At 33.5% G+C, this 15,429-nt stretch overlaps 1 protein-coding gene and 1 non-coding gene across 2 annotated transcripts in view; both read right to left on the reverse strand.

Moving 5' to 3' along the window:
• The window catches only part of CYB5R4 (cytochrome b5 reductase 4), an 86,636-nt gene that overhangs the window by 36,055 nt on the left and 35,152 nt on the right, over positions 1–15,429 (reverse strand). Inside the window, exons 5-10 of the mRNA XM_020287073.2 lie at positions 9,604–9,633; positions 6,420–6,480; positions 5,018–5,075; positions 3,104–3,197; positions 1,951–1,983; positions 436–558 (exon numbers count right to left, since the gene is read on the reverse strand). Coding sequence (XP_020142662.2) covers positions 436–558; positions 1,951–1,983; positions 3,104–3,197; positions 5,018–5,075; positions 6,420–6,480; positions 9,604–9,633 — 399 coding nt within the window. The remainder of the gene's footprint in view (positions 1–435; positions 559–1,950; positions 1,984–3,103; positions 3,198–5,017; positions 5,076–6,419; positions 6,481–9,603; positions 9,634–15,429) is intronic.
• LOC142871295 (small nucleolar RNA SNORA2/SNORA34 family) lies at positions 12,612–12,748 on the reverse strand. Its single transcript, XR_012919545.1, has one exon. It is a non-coding gene; the product is annotated as a small nucleolar RNA SNORA2/SNORA34 family (small nucleolar RNA).

Genomic DNA, 15,429 nt, shown 5'->3' on the forward strand with positions numbered 1-15,429 from the left:
CATCCATTAGGAATAAACTGAGAAACTGGTTTATGTAAGCAGAAAAACAGTAAACATGTTTTTCTTAATAGGAAAAAAAATCAAATGTGCATACAAGGCATAAACTTAAAACTTGTATTTGCATCTTTCATAAAAGAGGACCTGCGGAGTCAATGGTTGGTCAACAGTCTAAACACAAGTAGCCTTCTCTATTCAAACTATCATTACCTAATGACATTTCTTTGCCTAAATATTAAACAGTAGAGTCTGAAATTTAACTTCTATGAAAAAAAAGGAGGCCAACAGATACAATGTTACTTTCAAACTTTCTAGAAGGAGATATAAGGACCCTTTAGCTAGTTCCAAAGCAGCATTCCAAACTCTGGTACAATTGTACAACTAACACAACATTTCATGAACATGAAATTATTGTAATAAAATAATAGTACAGCATACCTGCATCTTTTCTTGGAATAAATGAATTATGATTCTCCAGGGGATGACCAAGACAGTTCCAAGAAGTATTCTCTTTTTTCTTAAGGACGATCTCTATTTTCCCTACATTCTCAACAACCCGCACTAAAAACAAGATAAATTTCATTTGTATTCACTGATATTAAATACAAGATTTTATTTTAAAATCAGTAATTCTCAAACAGTCCAAATGTCCTAACCCATTATGAATGACGCTAATCATTAATGGGATAAATAAGATTTTGTTCACCTATTCATCACAAGTGTTTATGCCTTATATGGTATTAAATACAGTTTATTTTAGATTCAGATTAACTTCTTTCGAACTAATTTATCAAGGGCCAAACTAATATATATTGCTAGTTTTCATAAAAGCTCAAATATAGTCACAGCAACTAATTAACACACAGCTAAAAAAAATAGGGCTGAGATATACAATTTAGCCAGAAGCAAATTTAATTTACTCTCTTTTAACAGTTCATAGTTGGAATCTAAGGGGTTCTTATGAGTAAATTCAGTGGACCAATCCTGAGCCTAATGAACAAAAGAATAGCCTCAGGCAAATGAGTCCCTAGTAAATACAGAGTGAATTAATAAGGTATATGGGAATCTTTGATAATTAGAAACTTTTTGGATTATCTTTTTATTTTTTAAATAATTAAAATAGTTTAGAATATATGGGTATAATAGAGACTTCTATACACTGATTTAAATTTTATAAATTGAACATGCTTTTAAAGATCCAAAGCATATTTCATTTTTCTTTAGAAACAATGCATCTGCTCTCTCTTACTGTAAACATAGAAATCAATAACAATTTACAACTTTTTAAGATAAATAGGTCAAATGAACTCAATTCAATGAGCACTGACACGATTTGATGCTTAACCATGGTCCTTGACTTCAAAGAGCTTAATTTATACAATTTAACAATTTATACAATTTACAATTTCTATATAATATGATATACAGAAAAAGGGAGACACTGAACCAGTGTCATATATCTGATGGCACTTGAAAACACAAAACCACCATTCTATGATGAGTTTTCTATTGTTAAACAGCTACGTAAAATCCACACTGCAAGTTTATATGCAGCAATATTCATAATTTAGTATGCCCTGTCAATATTAAACAATTTTCAATATATACATGTAATAAAAATTCTTCTGCTCTAGTATATTTCTACAAGCTACATGTCAGGAATATGTCAGAGCTGAGAAAGGAAGAAGAATAGAAAGGAGACAGGAATTTTTTTTTAAGGAGAAAATAAGAAAGGGTAAAGAGATGAAAGGAACAAAGGGAAAAGAAACAACCTGAAACCAGAGGGAGGAGTATATTTAAAAATTAATGTACTTATTTATATAAAAAAAATCTTTGTCTTGCAACATAAAAATAAACATAAGAAAAATAAGACAAATGCTGATTTTTCTTTTTTTCTCTCTGTAAGTATGTGTACATACGTACACACATAATTTTTGTTTTTTGGAAACTTACCAGAAAAATCTTCCTGAACCTCATGGCTTAGCCCTGAGATAAAAAAATGTATTTAGTTAAAATCTAAGTTCGATTCATACACAGTTTATAGCTTATAAGATCATTTAAACAGTTCTCTTATGCATTATTTCAAATCCCTCAAAATAAGTAAAATGTATTCTGAGAGACCAAAGGAAAGAAATTATACATAATCAAAATGGAGAATTAAATTATTTATCATAAATATATATTTATTCAATTCTTCCATTTCTTTCCCTATTAACTGAACAGTAAATACTCAATTGCCCACAGTGGCTAACCGACATTAGTTCAAGCATGGCCCCAGACTGACAATCTTATAAATCAAGAAAGAAGCAGGATATGAGAGAGGTAGACCTGAAGCATGCATGCCCCAGGGTGTGTGCATGTGCATATGTGAACAGAGGCCAGGCCTGGGGCAAGCTTAGTTTTTGTTTTCTTATTGTTCTCCAAAGCTGAATACTCATTTGGTTATTTAAAATATATATATATATATATATATATATATATATATATATATATATATATATATATCTAGCATCTATGTGTGACAGGCACTTTTCTAGGTGTTATAGACTTAACAGTTGATGAGAAAGAAAAATCCTTGCCCTTAAGGAACTTACATTCTAGAAGAGGGAGAGGTAAGAAATATTTTTACAAATGTCTATTCTAAATTTTACTATGTTCAAATGGTTATCTGGAATTTACAATTTTGCATTATTTCAGTCCTTCCAATGCAATAGGGGCAACCAAGAGTTTCATATTTTTGACCGTGGAATTTTTGTTTGTTTTTTCATATATGAGCTAGTGTAGGGTACCCCAGTTTCTCCCACTTTTTTCTCTGTCCTAACCGAAAAATACAAAGCTGGTATTTAGTCATGAAGGGATTGGTAGCTGAGGGATACAACACAAATTTGCAGGCCAGACTTTTCATGGCAGAGCTAGTAAGGAACAGGCCAGTGTTAAGGGGCACCTAGTGATGGGTGCTCAGGAGCACCTACATGCCTACTTATAGAAAAAAATGATCAAAAATGACAACAGATAAAATATTATAGTTACTTAGACTGTAGACCAAATTATTGTTATATTTAAAGGAAACTGGAGTTATTTCTATTAATAAAACTAAAGTACTCACCTATATGTATAAGATATGAATAATCCTTGATAATTGTTTCTGCTCTAAAGGAATCATCCTGATGATCAACTATTACTGACTCTAAACTGATATCCTTAAACAGAAAGCAAAAACAGAAAGATTAGAAAGTAAATTTTTTCCACAAACATCTATAACTATACTTTTAAGGTGATCTGTGGATGTTTATATGGTGCTTCTTTACTGAATCCCTAAACTAAATAAATTTTACTCCTGTTTTTTTCTCTTATATAACCCAGTTCTTCTCCTTCAAAGCACGTATCACAATTTTAATTACTCCACATCTGTCTTACCCTCTAGTAATATCTATCTTACCCTCTAGTCCAGGTGTCCTCAAACTATGGCCCACAGGCCACATGTGGCCCATCGAGGACATTTATCTGGCCCACCGGGTGTTTTTGCTGCCGCTGCCTGTCCTGCTTAGTGGTGGACTCATCCCAGGCCCACAGTGCGCATGTGTGGAATATGCGCCGCACTCTCCAACGGCCCTCCAACAGTCTGAGGGACAGTGAACTGACCCCCTGTTTAAAAAGTTTGAGGACCCTTACTCTAGCTTAAGGAACTATCTTCAGAATATTGCTTGGCGTCTAGTAGGAGCTCAAAAAATAATTGTTGAATAAGCAAAGTGGGAAAAACATTAGAATGAAACCATAAACCATTTTCATCTTTACACTATAATGTGATGCTGGTTACACAACTTCTCAGCTTATCAAAAAAATCAATTCACTAACACATTTTCAGATATCTCTAATTTCTACATAGCCTTGGTGCAAAGTATTTTGGTATCTATCATTTGTACCACATACTAACATATTATCCCATGTGGAAATCTCCCCCCCTTCCTTAGCCATTCATCCTCTGCGCCCCACTGATATTAGCAGTAGGAGGGACTCTGACCTCCCTAGGCCCTGTGTTCCTGGTTTTGGACTGCATAACGAGGAGAAAACAGTAAGAGTGAGTGGGAAAAGGGACAAGCAGTGCCTCTGGCTCTCTTGGCTACATCAGGCAGAGGCTGGTCATTCTGTCAAACGGCCAAATCATGCTGCAAGAGTCAGAGGAACCTATTGGCTCAGATGGTTCTGCTACTGCAGAAATAGCATAAATTCTTAAAAACCCCTAAGCTGCCAGAATGTGTCTTTAAACCTACATGGTTCCTCAAAGTATAGGAACCTCCAGGACGTGTTGGAGATGTTGCGAGTTGTCTGCTTGTTTATGGATTTCTCAGCTGGACTGCAAGCCCCATGAAAGCCAGGTCTCTATGTATCTGGCCTATCATTTAGATCCCTGACATCTAAGTCTGTACCTCAGATAAAGTAGGTGTTACGTAAGTACTTAGTGAATGAATTAGCTCCCTAACTTTAGTTTCAAAAGGGTATCTATTCTTGCAGTCTGTTCCTGGAAAAAGAAAAAAGGGCATTTGAACACCATTAGTGGTTTAACCATATTATACTAAGCCATAGCAATATAGTCTCTCTAATTTCAATATATGTTCAGGAAATTTGTTCTTATAGTGAGGTTAACTGGGATTCACTTTTGTTACCCATGCTTCTAAAAAAAAAAAAAAAAAAACCACAGAAAAGCACATAAAGTACTTCCTAGTCTACTCTTTAAGAGGCAATGGTTGTTAAGAGCATATGCTCTGGAGCCAGACTCTCTAGGTTCCGAATGCTCTGCTACCTTACTATGGTTAAATTTTTACTTACTTTGGTAAAATTACTCAATCTCTCTCTGTTTCCTTTTCTAGAAAATAGGGATAATAAAAATAGTACCTACCTCGTAGAGTTGTAGTGAGAAGTAAATAATAGAACAAAAGTGCTTAGAAAAAGACCTGGTATATAAATTAACATTTACTGAATATTTACTTTTTTATTCTTCTGATTTTAAAGACATGTTTACCTTCTGCTTAGTATATATGACAATGGTGACTAACGAGTCCGTCTGGAACCAGTCATAGCTGTAAAATATTAAGAAAATAACAATTATATCAATAATCATATGTATCAACATATATTAAATCATTAAATGTTTAAACTTTACAGTGAGAAATATATTTCTCTAGATTAAACTTTTTTCTAAATAAATAGTGGTCTTACCATGTTACGTTCATTATATAAGCTGATAATTATTTCCAAATTTAAAATATCTATATTTTCACGTATTTTGACTAGAATGAAAACAAAATGCCCTTAACAAGATACTTTTTACAAAGATTAAACACCTCTTACTACAATCTTTTATCAGAGCAATAACAAAACACAACATATTTTGTTAAGGAGCCTGAAGAAATGAAGAAATGTACATGCTTATTACTTTCATTCCTCCTGTAACAAATATATTATTAAAGAAATTAATTCATCAAGGTTATTTAATGGATCAATAATTAATAAAACATAAGGTAAAAATAAGTCTTCTGTTTTGTTATATAGCTATTGATCAAACTGATACTGTTTTTGCCCTTATTAGCCACAAACAGGTACCCAGAGCTGAATCTAGAGGAGGTATCCTCAGTCCCTTAACTTAAAACTGTATATGAAATAATTGGACAAATACAGCAGGATGCTGCTGTTAGAATGACATAGTAGGCAGTGAGGAAAAAACAAGTAAGAGAAAGAACTACAGAGAACACATCTGAGGGCATTTGAAGTGTCACTAACAAAATAGATATGTATTGCTTAATTTACTGTTAACTATGTGAGACAATTAGTGTATAATACATCTTGAAAGATTTCCATTAAAAATTGATAAAACAAACTAGATATACAAAACATAGAATAGTTAAGTAAATTATGGTACAGACATATGACAGAATGTAGAGAAAAATGCTTTCACAGAATATTTACTGACATAAGAAAATGCTCATAGAATATACTGTAAAACTAATATTATAAAAATAGAATAATATGGAACTAGGTATTATATGAATCAACCTGGAGGGAATAAATCAAATGTTAAGAGTTTATATCTAAGGTTGGTGGGACTACAACTGATTTTACCTTTTCTGTTTCTCTGTATTTTACAAGTTTTCTACCATTAATGTATTTTTTAAAATAAAAAAAATTTAAATAATTTTTTCAAGTATTAGTGGACCAAACTTCAGCTGTATTTAAAATTCACATTTTTGGAACAGCTCATTCTCCAACAACGTCTCATAAATGAGGTATTACAGTTCTTGTGTCAAAGAAGCATGATTAATAGAAAGCAATAAATCAAACCCAGAGCTACTTTATTATTTTTTTTAATGTGTGCATTTTTTGTATAGAACTAATTACGTTTTAAAAATGTAAACAAGAATGCATACCTTGGAGAACTAGGGTCTTCTTTGGCAAGTGCATCTGTCACTTGACTATTGGGAAGCAAGCCTTCACAAAGAAAAACAAACAGAATAGCTACAGTTCATCTACATAGCAGTAAATTTTTTTTTGTCTTTCTAGTTAACTTATTGAAATATTACATATAAACATAAAAACACATCATAAATATACTACTCAATAAATCTTCACATCGTGAAACATACCCTTGTAGCCAGCACTCTCCTGATGGCCCCTTGCAATCACCACCCCTCCCCATTATTCTGACTACTAACACCATGATAAGTTTGTGCCTGTGTTTGATCTTTATATAAGTAGAATCGTAAGACATGTTCTCTTTTGGTCTGGCTTTTATGTCCAGCATTATAGGCATTACAGTTTTTATGTAAAACTACCATGATTGATAATAACCAATAAATCATACCTAGGGCTTTCTGAGATTTTATCTATGCTGTTGAATGTATCAATAGTTTGTTCTTTTTTATGACGGAGTAGTATTACACTGTGTGCATGTACTATAATTTATTCATCCTCCTATTGACGGACATTCAGTTTGTTTCTAGTTTAGAACTGTTATGCACAGTGCTGCTATAAATATTCCTTTATATACACATATACATTCTTAAAGAACAAATATCTACATTTCTGGTGGGTAAATAGCAGGATGTGCATGCTTAGCTTTAGTAGATATTACTGAACAGCTTTCCATCTTGGTTGTACTTATTTATACGTTTTACCAGTGTTTGAGAGTTTCAGTTGTTTCACAACTTCACCAACCGGCGTATTCTGACTTTTTCCATTCTACTCATTCTTGTGGGTATGCACCAACATGGAATTTTAAAAGCCCACTAAAGCTGTAATTTACAAATCATTACAGAAAACTCTAAGATATGGAAGAACTCAAGATCCTGCAAACATTAATCCTCCTTCAGCAGGAGTGCATTGCTTATATCTGTAAGATTTAGTTTGGTTAAAAAAAAAAAAAGGAGCACTGCTGTTAAACCATTTTTGAAAATCATTGCATCAATTACATTTACTACTTCTCAAACTATGTAGGGAAAAAATTAATTGTTAGTCTCTGGTGAGTACTGCAGTTCTCAAATTAGAAATCACAGTATTTTATATGAAATTAGAGTTGGGAAGCACCTTTGCGACAGCTAGTTTGGAGGTTTTCAAGATGCACTTTAGCCACAGAATTTTCTATTTAAATACATGCTCAAATGCAAGCACACAATGTAAAACAGGCATATTTTTTCTGAATGAGGATGATGGTAAGCCCTGAGCCCAGGCCATACTCTTTCAGCTTCCATTTTTTCCTATGTAACAATGAAGAATACATTTAATTTTCTGATAAACAAGGAAGCCTCAGAGATGTGAAAACAAGATATGATAATATGTCAAAGTTATGAACTAATTAACAGTGGGCCCTAAAAGAAGAATGCTCTACTATAAAATTAAAGGTATAATAAGAGAGACGACTATAAGAATTAAATTTTTTTCTTAAATGGCAAAAGAAAATATAATCTTATTAAATTACTTGAGAAACACTAAAAGTTATTTTTACTAAGAGATTAATGTCATTTAACTTTAGAAGTCTCTTAGGTATATAAATAAAAATCAAATGCATCACAATCTAGATATTCTGTAAGAAAAAGCTATCAACAGAATTCACAAATTATAAGCCAATTTTAACCCTGTATGACCTAATTAGGACCAAAAAACCGGATTTAAGCTCAGTGTCAGCACTGTGATCTTATACAAACCTCTGTTTCCTTTTCCTCAAATTCAAACCAATAATGAAATCAGCTCTACCATCTCATGAGAGAGTAAATGAGACAATTTCCAAACATTCTACAAAACTACACAGTACCATAAAAATATAACTTATTAGAGTAATGTCACATGCAGTGGAATGTGTCTTGATTTCAACATTTGCAAACAAACAAACTAACAAACCTTATATAATATCCTTTGGATGAGCTGAAAGAATACGAGGTGAATGCAGAGTGGAGGAAAATAAGTAAGATGGACTGAATAAATGTTTTCCCTCCCTAAAATGCTGTTTGAATGATGTCAATTTGAAGGGATCAGGTCTCCAGTGGAATATGGAAGTAGTCCATCCCATTCAATATTTTAAGCAGCTGTAGGAATAATGACATAGAAGGCAGGCAGGTCACATTTGCAAATATACAGACTCAGCACAGACTTAAATGAGCCAAATGTGAGAGACAGCTAATAAAAAATATAGAGAGATATGTTCCAATTTTATATGGTCCAGGTCGCAAGAGGTAACGGTGCTATCCAGAACAGTTGTGGAATGCTATATTCTATTCTTAAGGCCACTTTTAAATGCACTGCATCCAAAGAAGGGCAACAGAGAAGTAAAGGTTCTGGAAGCCAAAAGTGGGAGGAAACAAAATACCCAGTCTATCAGTAATTAGTCATTAAGCAGCAGTTGTTTTGGTAGTTATCATAGAAGAGCCAATCACCAGATAAAGCCTACAATCAGTCCCTCATTTCATGCAGTGTTATGCCATCAGACAAACAACTTCAGGTACCATAAACTGCATAAATTAGTCTACAATTTAGACTGTTTTCTCTAGTTAAAAAAGAAAAAAAAGGTAATTCATCTGGCAATCTAGCTTGTTAGCTGCACCTTCTATGACTTTCTTTTGCAAACAGGGAGAAAAAAATCTATTTCTAAATGTACATAAATATAGTCCAGACCACCACAGTGAACTTTTCTTGAGGGAGGAGGGAAAGTGTCATAACTGCAAGTCATCCTGAATGGCTGAGGAAGCCAGCACTGTTCAAGGACTCAGAAAAGAGTAGATTAATAAGTTGTTTGGCAACTGTATGCAAACACTGCAGATCAGCTCACCTGCCTAAGAAAAATGACTTGCTCAGTCTTGTTTCTGAGAATTAAACTCTTTATCACTATAAGTACTCAGGCTGAGGGCAGATGAACATATGTTCAGGGATGTCAAAGAAGGGACCACTATAAGAGTAATAGCTGGAATAAGAGGCCTATAAAATTCTCTTATATGCTCTAAGTTTGGGCCAGTAAAGACATATTTCATATTAAAATGTAAACACCCCAGACAATTCTGTAAAGCAATACTGTGCATAAGCATGTGAGTATAATTCATTTTTATTAAAATGTATATGACTTACCATTTAAGACTTTCTTTTCCTCACGATGATCTGTACAGTGATTTAGGAGAAAAAAGGTCAGATAAGAATACTATGATGTCAGAGAGAATGAGTACACACTATTGATTTAAAGATAACAGTCCTCCTTTCTTGAAAGACTTTCGTCTAAGGCCTGAGGAGAGAAATAGGCTAACAAATAGATGGCTTTTGTTTGAAATAACCAAGGTCCATCACCAGGCCATGTCTCCAGATGTTTGTATCCCATTTCACTTGGCTTTTTTCTACTTCTTTGGTCACTTTTTTCTAATATCTTGGTTAATTTCTTTAGAGAGCATATAAACCCCAACTTTTGTCCAGGTTATCATATTCTAAATTAGTCTAAATTAACCAGAATTCATTAGATTACATTTTATAAATGAAACACACACGCTAACCCCAAGAAAGACATCTTACTATCTTTCTCTTTCATGAAGGTCAGTACTTAATATGATCATTGCTACTACAAGTTTAAACAGCCAAAAACATGTTAACACTTTCACATGTATACACAATGCAATTTTTAGTGTTACAACCCAGAAAAAAAAATTAACCGGTATTTTCTTTCAGGATGGCAGACAATTCACAAACCTATATCATATCTTAATAACTACAAGCGCTATACCATTATAGTAAAAACAAACCCCTTAGCAAAGCTGTGAGAGTTTAAAACAAAAAAGGGTGATAAGCTAATGCAAAATACTCAAGTAGTCAAATTGAAAGAAATCCCTTGCTAAGCTGACACCACCTCATTCGTTTTATAGAAAAAGGAACTAATGCACTTAAGTCAAAGCTTTCAAATTTTTATGGTCTAATTTTTAATCACCAGAAATTCCATAATTACTTCCACTTCACTCACTCGTCACAAAATAATAATGATTAAGGAGTCCAAATGACTATTCTTTTTGTTTCCCTCATTTTACCAAAATAATTTTATAGCTGAAAGGGATCTTAACAATATACAGCAAATTATCATCAAATCCCCTCATTTAAGTCTCAAAATCAGAGGTCAAGGACTTGAATGACATCCACAGCAAAGCCAAGATTAGATTTGTCTCCCCTAAAACTCAGCCTTATTTTTCTTGACAAGCTATGGTTAAATACTTCCTAAAAAGACACAAGACCTAAAAACCATTTAAATTATACCTAAAATGGGCTTTGTTTATCAACAGCCAGATAAAAATCTAGTCATTACAGTTTGCAAGGGACCACTGATGTCCGTGCTCAGTCACTTACTTTTATCTAGTGAGTTTTATCTGTCTTTGCTGTTCCATTTGTGATTATTTGTTGTATCTTAGAACAAACAGCAAATTCACAATAACATGTAAATTAAATCTATTTTCAGTGTACAACATAGCTGGGAGTTTGATAAATCTCATTTATCCTGTAAAACAATTTGTTTTTATCTAAGAGGTTCACAGATTTTGAAAAATTGTCCCAGGTAATTTGTTTCTAGGAGAAAAAAACAATATTACCTCATATGATTACTACCTGCCTGATGTGAAATGATTTTAATCTGTTAGAACTCTCTGGATTCTGCTAAGTTAGTAATTTTTTCCTGAGTCTCAAGAAGTACAAGTAGGAAGAGAACTTCCATTGAAATGATCCGAATTACCTTTAAAAACTCTACTATAATTTTGTAACTCTTCTCAAAAACTGAGTCATAGAAATATAGGAAACTTTTTGTCCCCCACTGTTAAGCATATTTATATCTGAATCATTTTAGTAAGGGGAGATACCTTTCTCCCTGAAAAGAAATCTGATATCTTCTCTTGGTAACTAATTCTACCATTTGGTTGGCTCCATGGCCAGTAAAATTTGTATCTTCTCATAATGCTGGTTAAACTGCATGACTCTGATGAGAGCCTGTATTTTGGGGGAGGTCACCGTCCTCTAGAAGGCTAGCATGCTGTGATCTAACAGTACTCTACTCTTCCTTGGGAAGAAGGCTAAGATTTTTAATTCTGACCCAAATCCAGTTTACCTCTGCTGAATGTAGTCACAGAGGATCCCCTGGGATAAAAAAAAGAAAAATTCTGTTTCATCAATATGCTCATTCTTTTAATAAATATCTGTTGATGAGCCTTTTAACAGGGATGATGACATAATATGATATCATTTGGATAAAAAGTTAGGAAAATATGAAAATATATTCAGTTTGCTTATACATACATAAAGATAATTTGGAAAGATTCACAAAAAAACTAATAATCTCGTTACCTTCATATGTACATGGGAGGGAAAAGGGCAGATGGGAGGCTACCCTCAAAAGAGAGATATGACATGGACACATCTTCAATCATATGAATGTATGACTTATTCAAAATATTACATAAACCGAATTAAAAATAAATTATCAATATGCTCTCTTTAATACTATGAAATAAATACTATAAATGAAGTATATAGAAGATATTATGGAAGCAGAGAAGACCACGAGCATTTCTACTTAGAACTTTGAAAGTACTCTGTTGAAGAAGTAATAATGTAGCTAAGTTTTGATAATGTGTAGGCATTTATCAGAAGTCCCTGAAGAAAAGCATTCTAGGGGAAAAAATGCTGAGCAGTTATATTTGAATGTTTTATATTAATATTTACACTTTAACTACATAACTCATCTCCCTTTCTTATTCTAAAAGGTTGGTATCATGACCATCAGACATGGAGCTCAGTATTGTTACCAGGAATCTTACTCACAAAGTCCAAAATGTACCATTCTGTGTTCCCTTGACAGCTTAGCCTTGCCAGAAGGCTTCTCTGGTTCTCTGCAATGTGTATAATAACGCTTTTTCTCTAGAAATTCTTCCATATCTCTAAACAGAACTCCTCCTAACACAACTTAGGACTAATTCTTGTTTTTGTTTCAAAAGTTACATACTCATTTTTCAAATCTTATAAAACAATAATTTCTATATTTTAAAACTACCTTTTACCTCTTACTTTCCTTTAGTCATCTTTGCAATCATCTTTTTTTTTTTTTATTTTTTTAACTCAGATGTTTCTTTCTAATGAATTGACCATTACATTTCCAAAGTTCTGAAATGGCCAACAGACCATAGAAAGATAATTCTTTAGGCTCCTGTTTGAAACCAACAGCTTCAGCAAACTGCTGGCCTTGATTCAGGGCCAATTGCAATCATCTTTACATTTTATACATCTCTCAAAATTCAAGGCCCAGAATTACTCATTATCCTAGAAGCAGTTCACCAGCAGAATTAAAATGAAGATTTAATAGTTCAAACACATACTCTGAAAAATCCCAGAATTAAAAAGCTTTAGAAGTACCAGAGTATTTATTTATTCTAGGATTGGTTTTTCCTCCATTATTCGTTTAGCTAATCACAGGATATACCGCATTTTCAGAAGTTTGTATTTTCTCCTTAAGTTGGCTATGCTTGTTATTTTTTACTCAATTCTCCAATTCATCAGTTATTTTCCATTCCTGTCCTATCCTCTGAGGGATTAATAATTCCTTCCTTTTTTGGAATCACCTGCTCATGAATATACACATGTTCAAAAATCTTCTTTCTCGCGCTGTGGCTCACGCCTGTAATCCTAGCTCTTGGGAGGCCGAGGCGGGCGGATTGCTCAAGGTCAGGAGTTCAAAACCAGCCTGAGCAAGAGCGAGACCCCGTCTCTACTATAAATAGAAAGAAATTAATTGGCCAACTGATATATATATAAAAAAATTAGCCGGGCATGGTGGCGCATGCCTGTAGTCCCAGCTACTCGGGAGGCTGAGGCAGAAGGATCACTCGAGCCCAGGAGTTTGAGGTTGCTGTGAGCTCTGACGCCACGGCACTCACTCTAGCCTGGACAACAAAGCGAGACTCTGTCTCAAAAAAAAAAAAAAAAAAAAAAAAAAAAAAAAATCTTCTTTCTCTGAAAACAAAATAAATGCTAACACAAACAAAACATCAGTTAGTCATACCGCAAGATTCACCTTCCTGTTCATGTTTGCATCTGCTCCCTAACCAGGAACTTCTCACCTCCTATTTTTAATTACTTTTCCCTTAAGTCTTTTTGGTGGGAATCACCCAGACAATGGGCCCTATAGCAAACAGCAAGAGGAAATTAAGGCAGCAAGACTGAGACAGCAAATTTGCTCATCCAGTAAAATCTACTTCATTTACTTCTCCCCCACAAGTTAGCCTCTGAGCTTGTGCTTTGTCTACCTACATTGTCCCCATCTTGCCAATGAGGAAACTGAGGCTCCTTGAAGAATGAACTTTGACTGACTCTACAAAAACTGAACTTCCAGCTTCCAGGTCATTCAATAGTTGTTCTGACGTTGCTTACAATGCCATGACAGTAACAGGACTCTGAAATTAATGCCTTGGCACCCTATAAAGTCCTGGTATCAACCTGCATCCCTGGTTCTACAGATGCCAGGGTTTACCTGGGATGAATCATAGAACTAGCTGTCCATTGTCTACATACAAGCTTACCATACATGTGAAACTAATATTATCATTTTTAAGAATAAAAAACTAATCCATATAAGAGGGTTTCTCTACTTTAGCACTATTAACATTTTGGGCTGGATAACTCTTTGTTGTGGGAGTCTGTCCTATGCTCTATAAGGTATTTGGCAGCATCTCTGATCTCTATCCACTAAACTGCCAGTAGCATCTAGTTTAGTTGTAACAACCAAAATATCTCCAGACCTTGCCAACTATCCCCTGAGGAGCAAAAATTAACCCCAGTTAAGAACCACTGGCATGTACCAAAGGGAAATAAAATACACAAAAGTAGGCTAACATTAATGAGGCAATTTTCTACTTTAGAAAAGGAAGCACCTATAACATTTCTTCAAAGAGTGGGCTTCTCCAATTAAATAATTCTGTAGCACTTAGTAAGGTACATATACCTACAATCCTCAGTATCTTCATTTTTAAACCTCTCTAAATCCCCCTTATATCTCTAAGTGTTCTATAAATGTTCTAAGTGCTTTATAGTCATTAACTGCTAGAGAGAGTGGGCATGAAATCTGAAAACATAAAGCATTAGAAACTATAATAAAGCAATGAGAAATTAAGAAGAAACATTCCTGAGACTGTATTATGTCATTGGAAAATATAACTGTTTTTAAAAATATGGTATATTACACTTTTTAAAGTACACTTATGGCCTAGAACAGTGCAATCCAAAAGAAATAGAATGCAAGCCATAAGTGTAATTTTAAATTGTCTAATAACTAGATTAACAAAGTAATATACAAAAGGTTAAATTAAATAATATATTTTTACTTAATATACTCAGAGTATAATCAATTCAATATGTATTCAATATAAAAATTATGAAATATTTTATATATTTTCATACTAAGTCTTGAAATCCAGTGTGTATTTTACTTTTAGAGCAAATCTGAATTTGCACTAGGTACATTTCTGTTACTCAATAGCCACATGTGACTAGTAGCTACAACAACCAAAGAATAAGGTTAGCAAAAAGTAAGAACTAATTTTTCATCTTCACCAGAGAATGAAGTATTCCACATGTACAAATTATCAATAATTGAAGCTTACCTTTTCAACTAAAATTTCTCCTTTTATTATTGATAAATCTTTCTAAAGCATAATACAAACCATAATACTTTTTAAACAAAGGGTTATATTTAATAAACATAACTGATTCTTTGCTTGATAACAACAGACTTTGGTTAGCTGAAGTTCTGATTGTATCTTTCTAGATTTTACCTAATACTTGACCCCAATCCACTGCTTGTTTGGTCAGACTTTCAATCTTTATGTCTGTATATCTTAAATCTCTATTGATACAAAAGTCCCCTTTCTCACAACCAATGCTTTT

The sequence above is a fragment of the Microcebus murinus genome, chromosome 5 (assembly GCF_040939455.1).
Source record: "Microcebus murinus isolate Inina chromosome 5, M.murinus_Inina_mat1.0, whole genome shotgun sequence".
In the NCBI taxonomy this organism is placed as follows: Eukaryota; Metazoa; Chordata; class Mammalia; order Primates; family Cheirogaleidae; genus Microcebus; species Microcebus murinus.